At 40.0% G+C, this 20,104-nt stretch overlaps 1 protein-coding gene across 1 annotated transcript in view; it reads left to right on the top strand.

Annotated features, from left to right (window-relative positions):
• The window catches only part of mxd1 (MAX dimerization protein 1), a 28,562-nt gene extending 14,799 nt beyond the window's left edge, over positions 1–13,763 (top strand). The window contains exons 4-6 of the mRNA XM_058374957.1: positions 7,568–7,682; positions 9,272–9,431; positions 9,785–13,763. Coding sequence (XP_058230940.1) covers positions 7,568–7,682; positions 9,272–9,431; positions 9,785–9,981 — 472 coding nt within the window. The 3' untranslated portion in view covers positions 9,982–13,763. The remainder of the gene's footprint in view (positions 1–7,567; positions 7,683–9,271; positions 9,432–9,784) is intronic.
• The last annotated feature ends 6,341 nt before the right edge of the window (positions 13,764–20,104 follow it).

The raw sequence follows: 20,104 nt of genomic DNA, 5'->3' as shown, positions 1-20,104 counted from the left end.
AGCTTGCAGACGGCGTTGAATAATACATTTTAGCCGAGCTCAGCGGCGTGAGCAGGAGAAACTCTTTTGAGACCCTTAACGCCGCCGAGTCTCGGGTCTCAGACCGGCTCAGCTTCTCGTCCCTCTGAGGACATTCAACACCGCGGCGTCCCACAGATACACCACACTGCTGCACCGGGCACGTTTACTGATCTGTGTGACGTCTCGGTTCAACAAGAAAGTAAAAGCAAACCGCTAAGCACACGGCAGTAATTAGGTCAAAATAAAATGTTTGTTTATTTCTGTCTATAGACAGAGAAGGTGCGACTCTTCTCGTCTCTAGTGTCCTGCACTCACAGTAAGCTGATACCCCCGGCACATTCTATTTACATTTATCTCTTCAGCAGATGTGTTTTTTCTTCTCCGAAGCTGTTTGAACACGGCTGCTACTGTGCACAGGATTATTTCACTTCATGAAATGATCACAATTATTTAAAAAAACCAAAACGTTTCAATCCTAGCCATCAGCGTCATTAGGGTGTAAATCAACAGATGATGAGCTCCAGGATGAGCGGCTCGGCTGATGATAGAGAAAGAAAGAAAGAAAGAAAGAAAGAAAGAAAAAGATACTGTATTAACCAGATGGATGGATAGATAGATAGACAATTACTGTATATAGACAGATGGAAAGAAAGAAAGAAAGAAAGAGAAGCAATATTTATCCAGATTGACTGTAGATAGATAGATAGATAGATAGATAGATAGATAGATAGATAGATAGATAGATAGATAGATAGATAGATAGATGGATGTTGGAACTCTACAGTAAGTCTTACACAGCTCTGACACTGGAGCCTCCTTCCACATGACACAAACGTCTCCTTACACAAAACCTCAGCATGTCAACAGTTCCACAGGATTTAATCTGTTCATGTGGATCATCTGCCATACACACTCCTGTCAACCAGCCGTTACCATGGAAACCGCTTAATATAAACATGTTAATATAAACATGCTGCTGTTGCAGAAAACTAATCAACACCTTCCGACCAATCAGGAGTCAGATGAAGATGAGGCTGCTGTGTGAAACATGAACAATAGTGTGCGTGTGTGTGTGTGTGTGGTCGGTTACTGCAGTGCTGCACCGAAGGCAAATGATGTAACAGAACCACGAGTAGAGAATCCCTCCTTTGTCCTCCACCATCCAGTGATCTTCACCAACCTTCCCCCGTCTCACACACACACACACACTATCGCACCATCACACACCAGTGAAAACCGGGAGTCAGGCAGAGCGGGGATCTCTTTAATGATTACCCGAGAGGATTGGCAAACAGCCACCGTATGTTTTCAGTGTGTGCTGAAGGAGTCACTCCGGGGTCGGACCCTCATTATAAAGAAAGAGAGAAAAGAAAGGAAAAGGGGAAGAAAGAGGAGTGACACAGGGGGTCGTTCTCTGTTCTCTACTTGTTCATCACAACACACACCTGCTCTGAGGGTTAAAACAATTCCTCACAGGTCAGAGGGTCAGATGGGCAAAGAGTTTTACAGCCCACCGGGTCAAAGGTCACACAAGCAGAGATTAATCCTTCTCTCTTTAGGACCCTGATGTCTGATATTGTGCTAATAATGCAGAATATAATATATATATCATATACAATATATCTGAAACCCTCGAGTAACAAATGGTTCAATACGAATATTATTAATCAAAAAATTTTTTACTTATCAACAATATTATATATAAGACAAGGATTAGTCAAATAAAAATTTTATTGAATTTATAAATTGTATTTATTTATTTTGTTTATTTATTTATTTATTTATTTTATTTTTGCAAATTATTTTTCATCGTTATCTCCATTTTATCTCATGCGAGTGTTCCGGCTCTTAGGCAGTGTATGGATTGGACTCGCCTTTACATAACAAATAAAAATAAGATTTATTTCATTATTTCCAAATTTAAAAAAAAAAAAAAAATTAAATGTATGTATGTATTTATTTATTTATTTATTTTTTACTGGTTGGAGTTTCCCAATTTTTTTTAGACTTTTTTTTTCAGTTTTAAATTTATTTATCACAAATAATAAAAAGATAAAAAGTTAATTATTTTCCAAATAATATAAATAAAATGTTGAATACAATGTTTAAAAAAATAAAGAATTGGTAATAAAATAAATAAATAAAAAAATAAAAATAATTTACATGATGGTAAATATAGTTAGCATTCATACAAAACTTTAAAAAAATTTTTTAAAATTTTTCATTTTTAAATTGCTTTTAATTTTGACAGACATTGAATAGAGCTGTTTAATTTAAATCATTTACAAAAATAATTAGAAACATATTTCCTGATCCACATTTGAGAACGGCGTAAGATTTTCTTTAAAGATTTCTAAATTGTTTTATTTAAAGACTTTACGAGCGGACGAGAAGAGAAATCGAAATAGATTGGAGAAGTAGAGCGACACACGAGTCTGGTTTCGAGACTTTTAGTCTCAGCGTCGGTCAGCCAGCTCAGGCTCCTCCCACTCTTCCTCAGTCCCTTTATCCCGGTATCTGGAGCGCAGCCGTAACCGTGTGTTTTAATAAGAGCGCTCGCACGAAGATTGAGCAGGACCGAGAACGACAGCGGGGTCGTAAAAGACGGCGGCCGCGTCTACGTTATCTCTTCTTATCACGTTTTCTAGGCGATGGTCCAGCGTCAGGAGTCACTGCGATTATAAATAGACCTAAAGCATACGCAGTCTGGGGCATCAGCTAATGGAGGCCAGGTCATCGTTTACAGTCCTGACTGTACCGCTTACACTCAGAGATAAGCACACGCAGGAGTGTGTGTGTGTGTGTGTGTATGGAATCCACATTTGTTTAACAAACAGCGTAGCCCTCCTCGTCGTTATGTCACAGTTGGTTGTGTAATCCAACTCCACTGCCCTTTGGACAAGCTCAACACGCCAAGGGCTGAAAGGAGAGCGTCCTGCCACAGACATGACCTCGGAGACGTGTGTGTGTGTGTGTGTGTGTGTATACATTTGTCCAGCAGAGACAGGTTTACTCACTGTTTGCTCAATAATGCCCTTATTAAGCTCTGTCTGTCTTGCTGTCTCTTTCTCTTCTCTGTCTGTCTCTCATGCATGAAGACAGAGACAGACAGATAGAGAGAACATGGTCTCTTTCACACGGTCTCTCTCACTGTCAGTCTCTTCATTGTGCTGTCTCACCCTTGCTTTCTGTCTCACTGTCAAGGTGTCTCTCTCTATCTCTCGCTGTGTATTTCTGCACTGTCTGTCGTTCTCTCTTTCTGTCTTTCTCTCATCTCTGTCTTATTTACCTTCTGTCTCCCTGCCACTGTCTCTCTTATCTGCATGTTCCTTCTTTCACTCTCTCTCTCTCTCTCTCTGTCTCTCTCTCTGCCTGTCTGTCTTTCTCTCGTTCTTTCTCTCAGTCTTTTTGTCTTGCTTTGTCTCTGTCTATCTCTCTCTCTCTCTGAATGTCTCAGTCGTTCCACTGCTTTAAATCGAGCTCTAGTCTGTTAAAGTGTGCAACTCGTCATTCAGGAGTAAATGAAAGGCTGTAATCTGTCATGTGGCGTCGGTGTCGGTGGAATAACTCACTCCGTCCTCTCCGTTAGAGGAGCAGGACGCTGGTCAGGGGAGGTGAGCTCAGCACTCAGACTGAGCGGTGTGTCGTATCAAACCCCCTCAGCGTGGGATTATTTCCATATTACTGCAGTCTGGAGCGTGTTGTTCCTTATACAGCGCTCAAACCTCCAGTGTATCAGGAGCTTGGGCTACAGGTGTGTCCAGTACAGAGCCAGAAAACTGAGGAAAAACTGAGCGTCCATACAGGATTTAACAATTTTTACAGTCACAGAAATTAACGCAATATTCTGAGAAACTTGGTCTCGAGACGTGACATAATTCATTAGTTTCACAATGACAGTCAAAATCACCTATTCAAATAGATTTATACTAAAAAAAAGCATAAAGAAACCCAAGCATGTTTGACAACTGTCGCAAAAAATAGAAAAATCTGAATGGAGCACAAAATGGCCAACAAATAGATTTCAGCAATCGACTTTATTTTTCAGAACTTGTTTATTTATTTGTTTGGTTGCTTGTTTCATAAATTATCTATCTGTTTATTTATTTATTCATTTTTGTTTACGTATTTATTTTTAAAACTCCCCCTGCTCACAGACTGTATCACTGTGCAGATCCTGTGTTTTGACTCGGTTCCTCCGTCTGAACCGAAAGTCTTTATTTCTGTATTTCTGGGTTGCAGCGTGTTTTCCGCTCAAGGCCGAGATCCTGAATACGGAGAAAAGAAGCAGACTTCATTCATCAGCCCTGAGGAAACATTTTACCAGAGCGTTCGGGAGTGAAGCCTGTGAGGAATCTGTTGGCCGAATCTCGCTCTTACTCTCGGAGAAATGTGTTACATAAATAACTGTTTTGATTACTGGAAAGGTGAAGCGATAGGGTTCCAGATAAACAGATGTATGACCTGTAAGGAGGTCATGGGTGTGTGTGTGTTTGTGTAAGACACAGCCTCTGTATGTAGACAGCAGGTGTTAATGGTGTATCCATGAGTCTGAACTCTGTCGTGGTTTAACTCGTATGATCTCCAGCTCTGTATGGAGACCTGAAGCAGATTCTTCATTACAGTAATCTATGCGTTGGTTTATTGCAGGGACGGAGCTGTAATTTCACTCAGCCTCTCTCTCTCTGACGTGTGATTATACGCCTGATTATAACACACACCAGCATGTTTAACACCAACAACATCGGCAACACCAGCATTTCTTTTTTTCTCTCAGCATGCCGCTACTTCCTCCACAAGCTAAGGTCACGAACCTAAGAGGGCAGATTTATTTAATTATTTATTTATTTACTTACTTACTTGTTTGTTTGTTTATTTATTGATTGATTGATTTATACTTACTTATTTACTTAATTACTTAATTTATTTATTTTATTCTTACTCATTTGTTTGTTTATTTATAAATTTACTTATTTATTTATTCTTATGTTTTATTTATTTATTTATTCTTACTTATTTCTTTGTTGTTGTTTTTTTACTTACTTTATTTATTTATTTATACGTACTTACATATTTGTTTGTTTGTTTATTTATTAGCCAAGCTCTTGTATGTTTAAGAGTCAGGACCAGTAAAGACCAGTAAAGATGTGTATATAAAAATTTTGCCAGTTAATAAATTGTTGGAAGCGCTCAAGGTCAGGCGTGACCCGCCTCGTGACTCATCTCTAAAACGAAACCAAACTTACGCAGAAACATGTGACTTCCCATAAACAGGAGACAGACATGGCCAAAACAAAAAGAGGAAAAAAGTAGTGAGAGGAGCAGAGGTGCTGACTCCAACACACAGAGGAGGAAGACTGTCTCCACAACAACAGCGTACACATCTGATACCTGACCAACACAAACCAACGTATTGGCTCTCTCTGAGATGGTCTCTCTTAGGTGTAGTAAAAGGGGCATAGGTCAGATATAGTAATAGGAGGCTTGGTCTCTGTCTTTGATTTAGTAAAAGGAGGCGTGGTCTTTGTATTCGAGTTAGTAAAAGGAGGCTTGGTCTCTGTCTTTGATTTAGTAAAAGGAGGTGTGGTCTCTGTCTTTGATTTAGTATAAGGAGGCGTGGTCTCAGTCTTTGATTTAGTATAAGGAGGCGTGGTCTCTGTCTTTGATTTAGTATAAGGAGGCGTGGTCTCAGTCTTTGATTTAGTAAAAGGAGGTGTGGTCTCTGTCTTAGATTTTGTACAATTTCCTGAAGAGTGCATTCCTCCTCTCACTCACGTTATAGCAGCTACAAATTGTCCCTCCCTCACAGATTTTCACGTGAACCAACTCACACTCCTTACAGAAAACGTATCAACAATCGCACGCTTGCCTTTAACGCCTTGTGAAGGAGCTGTTGCTATGGAAAGGATGATGTATCAGAAATGCCGTCGTTGTAGAAAATGAATCGACCAATCAGAATGCAGGATTCAGCAGGAGGTGGATTATAAAGCTGTAAAATGTGGATATGTCGGGAATAGAAGGTCACAGGCTGATGATGGTCACGTGACGTCTTTATGGCAGTTTATACACTTCACACACTGCTTAACGTGGACTAACCAAATAACCTGTGGCTGAAACACACACACACACGTGTGACACGCCACCTGACTTTAATTCTCTCATATGGAACGTTCAAATCATTTCTGTTGGACTTCCTGTAATGGACTTCCTGATGTTTTTCCCCTCACATTTTGCATGTCTGTGCTGGTTCTCTCTCTCTCTCTCTCTCTCTCTCTCTCTCTCTCTCTTTCACTCTGTATTTTTTTTATAGTTTGATGCAGTGGCTCACAAAGAGCCGCCCACACGAAAATACACACTGATGTTTTTCTGAGCTGGAAAGTACACACACACACACAATAGCTAAAAGGCAGGCAGGATAGGTTGTGACCCACGCCTCCATGCGTGTGTGTGTGTGTGTGTGTGTGTGTACAGTCACAGGAGTGTGTACGCCGTGCAGTTGCATAAGAGGTCACGTGGGCGGAGACACACGCCACGCCCTCAGCAGCTGGGAATTCTGTCTCATAGTCTCGTTTAACCCTTCAGCAGTCCTGCACGAGCAGAGCGTTGAGAATGAAGCAAACTCTATATGACTTAAACAGTCTTTACCTGACACTAACACAGAGGCCACGCCTACTTCACTGTGACTGTCATGGGTTTGGCGTATGGATCAGTAAAGTAGGTAGGCGTGGCCTCAGCGTAGGTCAGAGGAAATAAAATGAGGTGAGGCTCCAGGTTAAAGGAGGTGGGGCACTTGTGTCAGTCCTTGAAGCAGGCGTGGCCTATCTGTTAGATTTGATGAAAGGAGGCGTGGCCATGGTGCCTGTCAAGTTTAGTAAATGGAGGCGTGGTCTCTGCAGGTCATATTGAGTGAAAGGAGGCATGGTCTATTTCTCAGAGTAACTGTTTATTTCCGATTAAAAAATTTTTTGGTCATCGCTGTATCATTCGTATAGAGATGATCACGAGGTAGAGACACACCCATGCTAACACACTCACGCTAACACACTCATGCTAACACACTCACACAGCGCTGTTTACTGAAACAACATCCTCCTCCTCAGCTGAGCTTTTCCAAAACCTGATTTCCAGACGCTGAGGTCATCTTATATCTAAATATATTTATACACACACACACACCTCAGTGTACAGTAACCTACACACACACACAGCGCTAATCCCACACACTGCCCTCACATGCTGCTCGTGCGAATGTCACGTGCTCTCAGACCGGCGCAGGGATTAGGGAATCCGAGTGAGCGCTGTAATGTTGAGATTTAGAGAGATGATAGGTCAGGTCTCAAACCTTCCTGTGGGAGAAAAGGTGGATTTCTCAGCCAGCGAGAGAACCAGGAACTCAGGTTAGAACGATTAGCAGGCCACGCCCCCTTTAACCACACCATGCTGCTTGAGGTCGTGTTTGAATAACAACCAGGAACAGGTGTTCATCATGAGTGTGTACTTGAAATATGATTATTATCTCTCTCTCTCCCCCCCCCTCTCCTCCCAGGAGGGCACATTTACGGCTATGTTTGGAACGCTTGAAGTCCCTGGTGCCTCTGGGACCAGACTCCAACCGGCACACCACCCTCAGCCTACTAATGAAGGCCAAGGATCACATCAAGGTGTGTGTGTGTGTGTTTCACCGTGTGTGTTTCACCATGTTTCACTGTGTCTGCTGACATTCTCTAAACCACCAAGAAGGAACAATATGGAATGTACACCACGCCAAGCGCTCATTAAAAAGATTCCATTTATTTATGTAGCAATTACAGACATAATGACTTGTTTATCCTGCAGCCGTCTGCCTCCAACACCGACTTTCATATGTGCAAGAGCTAAACAAGCGTGTTTTTTTTTAAATCTAGTACGCTGAAAATATGTTTCTTTTTGAAGTTTTGTCCAAATCTGAGCATTCAGAGCACCGTCTGATTAACAAGAAGATATAACTAAATACATACGGATCAAGGACCAGAGACAAAGTGTTGATGTTAATAATCATAATCATAATGTTGATGTTAATAATCATAATCATAATTATTATTAGTAGTACTAATACTACTACTACTACTACTAATAATAACAATAATAATAATAATAATAATGATCATCATCATCTCACTTAATTGCATGCATTATAATTCTGACTTAAAATCGATGAGTTTAGGTGCGAGGTGTTTATTTATTTTTTTATTTTAAAAATAAATTTATTTATTAGTTTATTTATTTAAAAACTTTTTATTATATTTTATTTTTATTTTAGAATGAATTTATTTATTTATATTTATTATTTATTTAGTTATATATTTTATATTTATTGATTTTTAAAATCTATTTTTATTTATTTATTTAAAATTGTATTTTGTTTATTTGTTTTTGTTTATTAATTTATATGAAAATGTATTTTATTAGTTTATTTTTGTATTTAATTATTTTTTTTGTTTCTTTGCTTATTTATTTTAAAAATTTATTTATTTGTTTATTATTTATTTTAAAATGTTATTTTATTTATTTATTCTAAAAATGTATTTTATTTATTTATTTATTCATTTATTTGTTTATGCAAAAAATATTTGATTTATTTATTTGTTTAACTATTTATTTAAAAAAAATGTATTTTGTACTATGTGTTTATTTTACTTTATTTTATTTTATTTATTTATTTTACATTTTACATATATATTTTTTAACCAAGATAAGGATGTGTGGTTATTGCCTCACGTGCCGCTCGGAGATCCTCCAGCCCTCAGTTTCCTAGCTCCTGTGTCTCTGGAGCTTCACCAGAACCTAAATCTGGCCTGCTGAGAGACTCTGGGGTGATGATGGAGTTGAGCCGCTCCGTATAAATCTGGCTGTTCCTCGTTATTACAACTCGTTATTTACGTCTCCTTTATTCACATCGCTCACATGTGCAGCGCCGTGAGGAATAAAACATTACAGTAGGAATTTCTCATGCAGTCTGGTCTATAGAGATGAGTTCTGACCTTCGTTATAGCAGTTATAAACAGTCGTTCCCTCACCAGCATCTCTCCTAATTTTTTATTTAAAAACTGCTGATACTGGAGACTCCTTATGTATCTCTGTTACTATGGAAACGATAACATATCATAAGAAGCGAATAACTAAAAAAAACTGGCGCTAATGTCATAGACGCCGTTATGGGAAATGATTCGGAATTCATTTTGTGTGTGTGTGTGTGTGTGTGTGTGTGTAGCGGTTGGAGGAGAGCGAGAGGAAGGCACAGCACACAATAGATCATCTGCAGCGGGAGCAGAGGCACCTGCGCAGACGGCTGGAGCAGCTGGGGGTGGAGCGCACGCGCATGGACAGCATGGGGTCCACCTTCTCATCGGACAAATCAGACTCTGACCAAGGTACACACACAGACACACAGAGGAAGTGTGTCCTGTTTATTAGTTACACCTATCCTGAGTGTTTGTGTGTGTGTGTTTGCGATGGATGGGACACACACACACCCTCTTATTACACACTCCACACAATGTACTATATGCATACATGAAGACACATATCTGCACACACACTTGTTCTGTGTGTGTGTTTGTGTAAAACCTTTGTACCTGTAATGTCCGTCTTCCACCTGGAAATGTGCAGAATTCTTCTCTTTTCTGAGATCAGGAACGTTGTGATGTCACTTTTTTAATAAATACAGTCAACTTTAATATATATTTTTAATTAGATGTTTGAATGTGTATGTTTGCGGTTACAGAAGAGCTGGACGTGGATGTTGATGTGGACGTGGAGGGTACAGACTACCTGCTGGGAGATCTGGAGTGGAGCACCAGCAGCGTGAGCGACTCAGACGAGCGAGGCAGCCTGAGGAGCAGCTGCAGTGATGAAGGCTACTCCAGCCACGTCAGCCTGCGCCGCCTCGCCACCACTCAGGAGAAAACTCTAAGTCTATAAGAGCACACCCACTCCCACCTGACCTCCACCACCACCACCTCCACCTCTCTCACTCGACCCATCTCCAGCGCCAGAGCGCCACCACGTGAGCTACGTATCCGACGTTCCAGAGCAAGAGCGCCGGCGGTCTTTCTTGTCTCTTACCCTGCGACATCCTGACCAAAACCAAGCTCCGAGAACGAAGAAACATAAAGCAGCCTCACGTATCCGCTCCTCCTACACCTTCCCACCTTCATCGTTCGACCAGCCTCAGAGGACGTCCGTCCGAGTCGTCCGATCAGATCCTCCCTACCTCGCTTCCGTCCTCTCCTCTTCCTCTTCCTCCTCCAACCAAACACTTGTGTTCTTATCGCACCAGAGAATGTTTCTCATTGCCACACCCACTGCCTACGCCAGCCCCCATCCGCCTTCCACATATCCACCAATCAGATCAGGACGTTCCAGACACAGGGCTAGGTCACCTGACCGGTCAGCTGACCTATCACAGCATGGAATTTTGCACTTCTACGCAGCGCAGCCTCTCGGTGTAAGCCGGCCCCCTTCGCCGCCGATCTGAGAGTTTTTCTTCTTTTTTTTTCACCCCGAGATCAGCGCCAGAAGGTCGGCTTTTACCAAAGATCACACAGCAGGAATGTTTAGGGTTTTTTTTATTTTTTTATTATTATTCCTTTTATGTTTTTCTTCAGATCACAAAAAACATATACAGCAGCAACAACAACATAAAAAAAAGAAAGAAGAGGGAGAAAGGTGAACCGTCATCATCACCGTCATGGTCATCGTCGTGGTCATCATCGTGATCGACTCCTCGCTCCTCTGGTCTCCAGAGGGATCGCAGCTACTCTAGTTCCAGTATCAGGTGTAGTCTTTAAGCTAGTCTTAAATAAAGATAATAATCTTCCTGCACTGTTCCAGCGTCCAACCAATCTGCTCGACTCCCTACCCAACCACCACCGAGCCCTGGGGGCGGTTACCTAGCAACGGTGTGACGCGATGTCGTTCTCTTCGGCTCGATTCCCGCCAATCATTGCTAGCAAGACCGAACGCTAATATCTAACGCCGTTTGCACGAGGAGTTCGGGATCAGGGCAGTAAAAGGTCGGCATTACGATCCGAATGTAACTAATGTCCAGCAGGGACACATCATTTTAAAAAAAAAAAAAAAAAGACTGCTAGGAGACATCATCTGGACGTTTCGGTGCTGCTGATGATGACATGGCACCTTGATACTTTGTTCGTTTGTTTGTTTTTCTTTTTACACAATAAATTGTCAACGTGAGGAAGGTATCGCATCACAGCATGAGATTGTGGCGAGAATTCGACTCGTTCCGTCTCTTCCTCTGCTCTAAGGACAGTGGCCTGGGTGTGGTCAGTTATTTTTATTTTATTTTTTATTTTTTTCCCTCCCTGAAAGAAAAGGAACCAAGCACATTCCACTAGCAAACAGGAAGTCAGTTAGCATTATTACTATTATTATTATTATTATTATTATTATTATTATTATTATTAGTGCTCGGATTTATAGGAAGGTGAGAAAAAAGGGCTTTGTTTTTGACCCAACAGGGCTGACCTCCTTTCTCTCTGACCGTGTGTGTGTGTGCGTGTGTGTGCATGTGTGTGCGTGTGTGTGTGTCCTTCTCTACCGAAACTGTTTATCTTTTCAACACATTTTATGTACATAGTTTACAAGAAATCGATCTATCTATACACCTATACGTATCACAAAGTATTTATTTAATCCAAATAAATGTCACAGATAAATATTTAGGTTATATATATATATATATATATATATATATATATATATATATATATATATATATATATATATATATATATAAAACAAAAAGAAAGGAAAAAAAGAGAAGAGTCTATTTAAAGTCATCATTTCTTTAGTGGCTTCAGTTTAGTCCCAGTGGGTTTTATCCTTCTCCTTATTATTATTATTAATATTAATATTAATATTTTCTCTCTCTCTCTCGTTCTTAAAGTCGTCGTTTTTATTTTGCACAGATGATCTACAGAGTGTAAGGACATGGATTTAGAGCGCTGTTGTATTTAGACTATATTTGTGTACTTCCCCAAATGACCTTGTGCTGTTTTCTGGCTGTTAAACGTGTTGGAGTCTTCGCTTTCGTTTTTGAGAAACCGATCTAAATACAGATATATAAATCTATATATATATATATATTGAGAAAGAGAAATAAAACCTGCGTTAGAAGGGGGGGGGCGAGCTATTTATAGGAACGTAGTTAGTTGGGTGGTGAAGTCGTGGCGATGGTCGTCAGGGAAAAGCATGTCGTCGCATGACACGGAAACGAGCGCCCAGCCTCCGAGGCGTCCGAATGTAGACGTAGAGTTTTATTTATTTATTTTTTATCACGAAAAAAAATACAAAAAAAATACCACGGACAACCTTAGCGACCCGAAAGGAATGCACCAAAAAAAAAACTTTAAACGAAAAGAAACTTTAACAAAAAAATATATATCTATATATGTAGGATTATATGTTTAATATGTGGAATTTTTAATCACTTTATAAAAACCGCCTTTCCAAAAAAATATAAATAAATAAATAAACAAAAAAAAATAATGTAGCGTGATTGAGATGTAGCGACGAGACGTGAAGTGATTGTGAAACCGGGGAAGGTGTGTGTGTGTGTGTGTGTGTGTGTGGTCACTGTCTGCAGACGGAGAGAAAGGGTCTCGGACGAGGGTTTGGTTTTTTTATTCAAAGCCATGTGTATGGACATGGTCTTGTTTTTGTTTATGAGTAAAAGGTACAAAGGTACTATTTCCTTCCCAGCGTCTAAGAACCACAATAGTGGTTACACACACACACACGCGCACACACACACACACACACGGTTAAATCCTGCCTGCCTTTTGATGACTCCCATATCCTTTATTGTACTTTATTTGTGATGTGTGTGTGTGAGCGTTTCGTCTCTCTGCCCTCCTTTGACACCAGCGCAGAGAGAGAGAGAGTAAAGAAACTCTGGAACATTCTGTGAAAGACTTAAAAGAGGGGGGAAATAAAAGGGGCGTGTTTGAGTACCGCAGGTATTTTTTTCCCACCCATTCTGTGCAGATTTGCGAATCATAATCATCAGCTGAAATGCACAGGATTTGCACAAACGTCCCTGCGAGGCTCGAGCGCGCCCCCGGGTGCTGACACACACATTCGCCGTTTTGCTCGAGAACAAACCCGCCTCTTTTCTTTTTCTTCTTTCTCATTTTTCTTTCCATTTTTGAAACTCCTGTGCCACCTTCAACCCCGCAGCTAGCGTCCAGGGTGGTGATGGATGTTTGCACTTCTCCCCAGAGTTCTGAACTCTTCATACCAAAACGGCTAAAGCCTTAACCGCGCGCAGACGTACGGACACTTAAAGCAACCAACCAACCAACGGCGCGTGTACGATCTGTTTCGGAAAAAGCAAACCCATCGCAGAGTCATTCCCACTGATTGTGACTGTGTCTCAGGTGTGTTCTCCTACTAACCAGACACACACTTAAACAAAAAAACAAGCTACTGCCTCTAGGACAGCTACACGTGTTTTTGTTTTCTTTTTTTGCGTTCGATGGAAACGGGACGTTTTTATGCTGTTACTTTTGTTCGAAACAGAAACGCAGGATGTTCGGATGTCGCCTACTCGATCGCGGTTGAAAAAACCAACGGAGAAGTAAAAACATCAGCAACACTATCTACATGTACTGAGTTTGTTACTCTTTGCTAGTAACATCTGAAATAATAATAATAAAAAAAAAAACATGCAAAAAACAACAGATTCATTCGTTTGTCTTTTCTTTCAGTGCGAAAGTCTGTTCCGGAAAATTTACTTTACTTTTTGAAACTCTTGAAATATTCATGTTTGTTTATTATTATTATTTTAACTGAATTGATGCTCAAGCTGCTAGGTCACTGGTTGCCTAGCAACAAACAGCCAGGGAGATACCGTGACGCGTAAATCCAACAGCACAGGTTTACCCCTGGCCCCTGAGCAAGGCCCTTAACCCTCAGTTGTATAAAATGATTTACAATGTAAGTCGCTCTGGATAAGGATATATCTGGAGAAATGAAAATCCTCCATCTGGAGTCCAGTTCTGATGAAAAGTGTAGGAGATGTTCAGCTGTACTCCACCACAGCGCTCTTTCAGTCTGGGTTCTGATTGGTTAGAAGGTGTGGTCTAACTTTCCCACATTAGCACAGGTTTGTATTAATGCACTCATTCTAATATCTTAGCGTTTCTATAGTAACGTTTCTATAGTCCGTGGCGACGTGTCCGTTTTAGCGGATTCCTGTAAGCAGATGTTTACGCTTTTTTGGAAGGAGTCTCCAGTGTCAGGAGGTAAAACTGTAAGTTTTTCAGCACAGAGAAGTTTACTTTTTTGCTTTTTTTGTAACACAACAAGATTTAAATTTTTTGGTGCTGTTTATTTGAGAGTATAATGAGAAGCTGGTGAGGGAATGACTTTGAGTTATTGCTGCTATAATGTCAGTTAGAACAAAAATGTCATTCCAAAATGTCTAAACTTAAAACAGATAAAAAATATGACCTGCGTAATTTTTTAAAAATTCATGATGGTTGCTGAATCGTTGTGGTGTAAAAGGAGTAAAACACTCTGAGTGGTTACTCAACGTCATTGTTGATTATATTCATCTACCAGTGTTTTTATTCCTATCTGCCGTTACCATGGTTACTAAAAATGTGAGAGCCGTTCGGATGCCAAGCTGCTCATCCTCTCTGATCTCCTGCTGTAGAAGACGACAAGCTCCTCCTCTCGCACCGTGGTCTGGAAGCGGATGAGATGGAGAGAGGGAGGAGGAGGAGCCGGAGAGCTGGATGCAGTTGTAAGGCTGTCTGTAACTGTAATGACCCTTTGTGAGCAATCAATAACCTGATGAGAGGAAGGATGGAGAGAAGGATAAGATGCAGCCTTTTAACAAAGACGAGTGACAGAAAGCGCTGATCGTTATCCTAAAACCATAGAGCCGTGGTGCGTTTAGATCTTTCCTCATCTCTCCTTTTCACCTCCGTCTGCTCTGAGGTGTAGATACAGGACAGGTTTCAGGGAACTTCCTGAACTCTGACACCAAAATCCATCAGAATGTTTGATCTGAAAGTGTAGAACTCGCCAGAAATCCTCCCACATCCCCTCTGCTCTCACTCGCACTCGGACTCTCTCACGTAAAGAGAATCTGAAAACCAGTGAAAGAAACCAGAAGAAGAGGAAAAGAGGAAGTAAAGCTGTCGTAAGAGGCGAAGACAAACGAAGCAACAAAATCGTTTAGGTAAAACAACATCGAAAGATTGAGAACACTCGCTACACAGCAGAGCAGAGCCAAACGTCTTCAGCGATCAACGACATGATGAATTTCCTGACATCGTCGTGATTGTTGTCATGATCTGCAGCTCAAATTATTAGCACACAAAATCCTTCCATCTCTAATAATAATTCTTAGTGTCTCTCAGACCCCAAAGACTAAATGACACGACCCCTACATGAGGTAGTTGAAGCCCCTCTGTGGGTCGTAACGTAACCTAGTATAACATAAAACTAGCTCATCATGATTCTGGCGAGCGAGTAGCTAGCTCTCTGCAGTAATGTCAATCCTTCAGCTAGCTCTCTCTGTACAATTTAATTCACAAATTGTCTTCCCAGCTCAGTTAAAGGTGAATATAAATGCAAACACTTTTTGTAGCCAACATCATGTAACGATGGTTTATCTGTTTGAGCTGAAACTCGATCTAGCACCACATCTAGCATGAACATTATGCTAACTCTTTTCCTGATTCTGTATTAATTGTAATATCATGATAAAAAGGACAAAAATTTTCAGAGTAGAGTAAAATATTTGACAAAAAAGAGAGAGGGAGAGATGTGGCTATGCCAATCGTTTCTTTAATGCTAATGTGGGCCTTATATTTTTCTTCCTCTTTAGCCAAGCTGCGTCACGGTTTCACGCACTACAGAAACCGATTTGAATAAAAACCCTGGAAAAAAAAACATGTAAATGTATTTAAATGTGTTACCTGTGTGTGTGTCCACCTGAGTCTTTTTTACCTTTTACTTTTTTTAGTCAAATGCTAGTTCCAGCTAGCAAGATAAAACATCCTCCATGATCTCCTAAACATCAGCTTTGAGAAATTTTACTAAAAAGAAAGAACACAGTTTTAGCTTTTCTCAGTAACTTGCTAACAGCTTGCTAGCTAGCCGGCTAATGAGCAGTCTGTACATGACGGACATTACATTTTTAAATCTGTGAGATTTCACCTCCGCTCTGTTCCAGATGTTACTAACCCCATGATCTTTATTTGAGGAACCTCTTTCCTCTTTGATGTATCAAGGTGGTGGTGGTTTGGAGGATTGATTTGAATAAAAACATAACTATGGAAATGAATGTAAACGTGCAGAATGTGTCCCACGTGTCACGAAGAGACGCTGGATCAACAGAAAATCACAACTCCATGCTCCTCTAGCCTTTTTATTAGCTGGCTAGTAGCCTGCTAACATTTTTTTGCTATAATGATGTCACTAACATCATTTCATGAAACGATCACTTGACCATCAGGGACAAATATGTCAAATGAGCAAGCTAGTCGATGATGCTATTAGCTAAAAAACTGCTTTAGCGCTACAGCAAATATCTAGCACTTTCACACCTTCAGTTTATTGATAATACAACAGATCCGTTAGCTCAAATTCATTTACTGAACTTCATTCAATTTAGCAACCTAGTACATAGCAAATAAATTGTTTATAGAAACAAAGAAAAGGCGGAGAGACCGTGAAAATGAGACACAAACCTCAACATTCACCTCAGACATGTAAAAAACAAGGAAAAGTCTCAGGACAACTAAAATTACACTGGAGGGTATACTTAGCACTGACCGCTAAGCAAACTCCTAATGGTTGTAAAAATATTTTCTTCCTTTTAATAGTTAATACTTTCTACTTTACGTTTAATAATCTCTGTTTAAATATCACTGTGTTTATTTACAACTTTAAAATTAAAGTTGAGGTTCTCAGCCATCGTTGTTTTCTGTTTCTCACTTCTCTTAGCATTTGACCAGCACATCTGAGGTAAATGTTGGTATTTCGGTCTTGTTTGCAGTGTGGCATTTTTTTATTTGTGCTATAAATGACTTCTAACTCGTGCCATAATGTTTTTCATAATATACATCTTCAGAACCTTTAGGAGTTTGCTTAGCGGTCAGTGCTAAGTATACCCTCCAGTGTAATTTTAGTTGTCCTGAGACTTTTCCTTATATTTTACCAACATGTCTGAGGTGAATGTTGAGGTTTGTGTCTCATTTTCACGGTCTCTCCGCCTTTTCTTTGTTTCTATAAACGATTTAATGGCTATGTACTAGCTTGCTAGCCTTATTTCCAGTCAAATAATAGCCAAAAAGTTTGCAAAAGCTATGAGTCGTGACACTGTTGATTTTTCATAATGTCCGACTTCAGAAGCTATAGGGGTTTGCTCAGCGGTCAAAGCTAAGTATAATTACAGTGTAATTTTAGCCATATAGAGCCTATTCTTAGTATTTTCCCAACACATCTGAGGTAAATGTTGACATTTCAGTCTTGTTTACATTGTCACTCCACCTTGTCTTCGTTTCTATAAATGATTTAATGACCGTTTAATAGTTTGCTAAGTCATTAGCCAAACTGTCAGTCAAATAACCTCAAGACGTTTTTCGTATTTGTTTTAACACGTTTCTAAAAAAAATCCCAACTCTAATGACCCTAATGTTTATGTTTCAATATAGAATTTCAGAACCTACAATAGTTTGCTTAGTGGTTAACGCTAAGTATAATTACGGTGCCATTATAGCCACATAGAGCCTTTTCTCATGATTTTCCTAACAAGTCTGAGGTAAATGTTGATGTCTCATTTTCTCTCTCACACTCCGTGTTTTTTTGTTTCTATAAATAAATTACCAGTCAAATGTTAACAAAAGGTCATTCGGCGTCCAGTGTAACGCACCAAAGCTCTGAGCTCATGAGTATTGACACAGTGTTGAGCTTTCATAACAAAGAACTTAACAACTTTCAAGTGTTTGCTTAATGTTCAGCGCTACATATAATAGCCATTTCTTAGTATTTCAACACGTCTGAGGTAAATGTTGACATTTAAACCATGATTCTGCCTTTTCTTTGTTTCTATAACTGATGTAATGTCTGTTTACTAGCTTGTTAGCATAATATTTTAATATCTAATATCTTTAACACAAAAAAAAAAAATTTTGAATCCTTGTGACAGCATTGATGTTTTATCATTTGGAACGTAAAAACTCATTGCTGTTTGCTTCGTGGTCAATGCTAAGTATAATGACTGTGTATTTTTAGTCATTCTGAGTCTTTTCTTAGTAATATACCAACAAATCTGAGGTAAATATTTTAGTTTTAGTTCACTTTTTCGCTCTCACGTTGTCTTTTCCAGGTTTCTGTGATTGACTTCATTTCTAGTCGAATAATGTTAGTCTTAGCGAGCAAGGCAGTTTTCACAGCTTCATGTTCACCGCCCTGGCACAGAGTGGACCTTTCATTTTCTTCACAATTCACGAAACATCTGAGGTGACCTAGACAGTTCTTTCTCGGTTTCCTTCTGTTACTCTGCTTTTACATTTGCTTGTATGCAAGAATTATGATGTGCTAGCTAACTAAGTTGTTACCCTGTCTCATCGGCTATCCTGTGCTCTGTCTGAATTTCCCTGTTTCCTAGCAACGACTCGAGCACCAAAAACAACATGGATTTGTGAGTTCAATATGAAAGCACACCTCATGTGTTTCAGCGTTTAGAAATCTTGTTAAAATTACAGAGAAGTATTTTTAGCATCCGGGACACGACCCGAGTCGCTTGTAGAGATTGAGGAAAGTCATTCAGGCGAAATCGGTAGCAATTGAATCAGGACTGACGAGAAAGACCAGTTTTAGGTTTGGTGCTTAGCCAGAATTTAGGGATGAGCTGTAGGTGTTTGGCTATGAATATACTGTATGTGTGTCTGTGTGTGTATGTGTGTAGGTCAGAGTCTATCTGACCTCTCTCTTCCTCGGCTGTCAGATTAGTCACATCCAGCGGCTTATCCAGTAACCGAGACCTTCACCTCTCTGACCTTCATCACACACACACGCTAGCATACACTAATCAGGTAAGACCTGTCACACACAATGGACCCAAATCAGGTCAGGCTGGAAACACTCACATACACGTACACACACACACGTGGATTATGGACTAACCGGAAGAAAAGTGTACAGTCAGTCGGAACAGAAACACACACACACACCCCTACCTACTGTACAAACACACACACACACACATACCTGGTGCACTATTGGTTAAACTCACTTCCACACCTCACACTGACCTTTTTGGTGACAGGTTACCAAACCTGAAATTTTAGTTGCATATAAATTTTAACCCTAATCAGACGGACAGTTCACTTCCTGTTGCTTCGAGACACCTGAACACGTGCACATTTACCGAAAAGTTTCTCAGAAAGAAATCCCAGAACGGATTTACAGATTATTCTTTATAAATTGTTGGAAAGTTCATGTGGGAACAAGAGCTGAGACTGGAAAATGATGATAAAGGACGTGATGAATGTTTTCACAGCTGATTTTAGCCATTAGCATAAATAAGCAACAACAACAACAGTGGGGATAAAGAAGAGATGAAACATCTGGCATTTGAAATATATTCCCAAATATACAAATCCATGGTTTCAGAACATAAATTTGACCAAATCTGGCACATTTTCCATTATAAATCTTGAGTTTGAAGTCCAAATGCTTCCAGTAAAGGTGTCTTAGCAAGGTGTCTACGCGTGTAAAAAAAAAAAAGTTGCTAGTCAGAGCTAATTCTCAATGTGAACACTGAGGTATTCAGCTCCTGAGTATCGCCAGAGAAAGGGTCAAGAGATCTTGAGTTCGGGTCACAGCCATCTGTATCTGAGAGTCAAATTGGTCGTGGAAGAAATGTGGCACAGTCCGTCACCCTGTCGATCACGCTGACGTTTGCCAATCGTGGTCATTTGGGAGCTTGAGCAGGAACTGGACATGAAAAATGACAATTTAGTATCAGTAAAATGAAATGAGACACAGCTTTGGTTTATTG

The sequence above is a fragment of the Hemibagrus wyckioides genome, linkage group LG22, assembly GCF_019097595.1.
Source record: "Hemibagrus wyckioides isolate EC202008001 linkage group LG22, SWU_Hwy_1.0, whole genome shotgun sequence".
Lineage (NCBI taxonomy): Eukaryota > Metazoa > Chordata > Actinopteri > Siluriformes > Bagridae > Hemibagrus > Hemibagrus wyckioides.
Note: the sequence above shows the minus strand (reverse complement) of the source record. Positions and strands in the feature narration are given on the sequence as shown.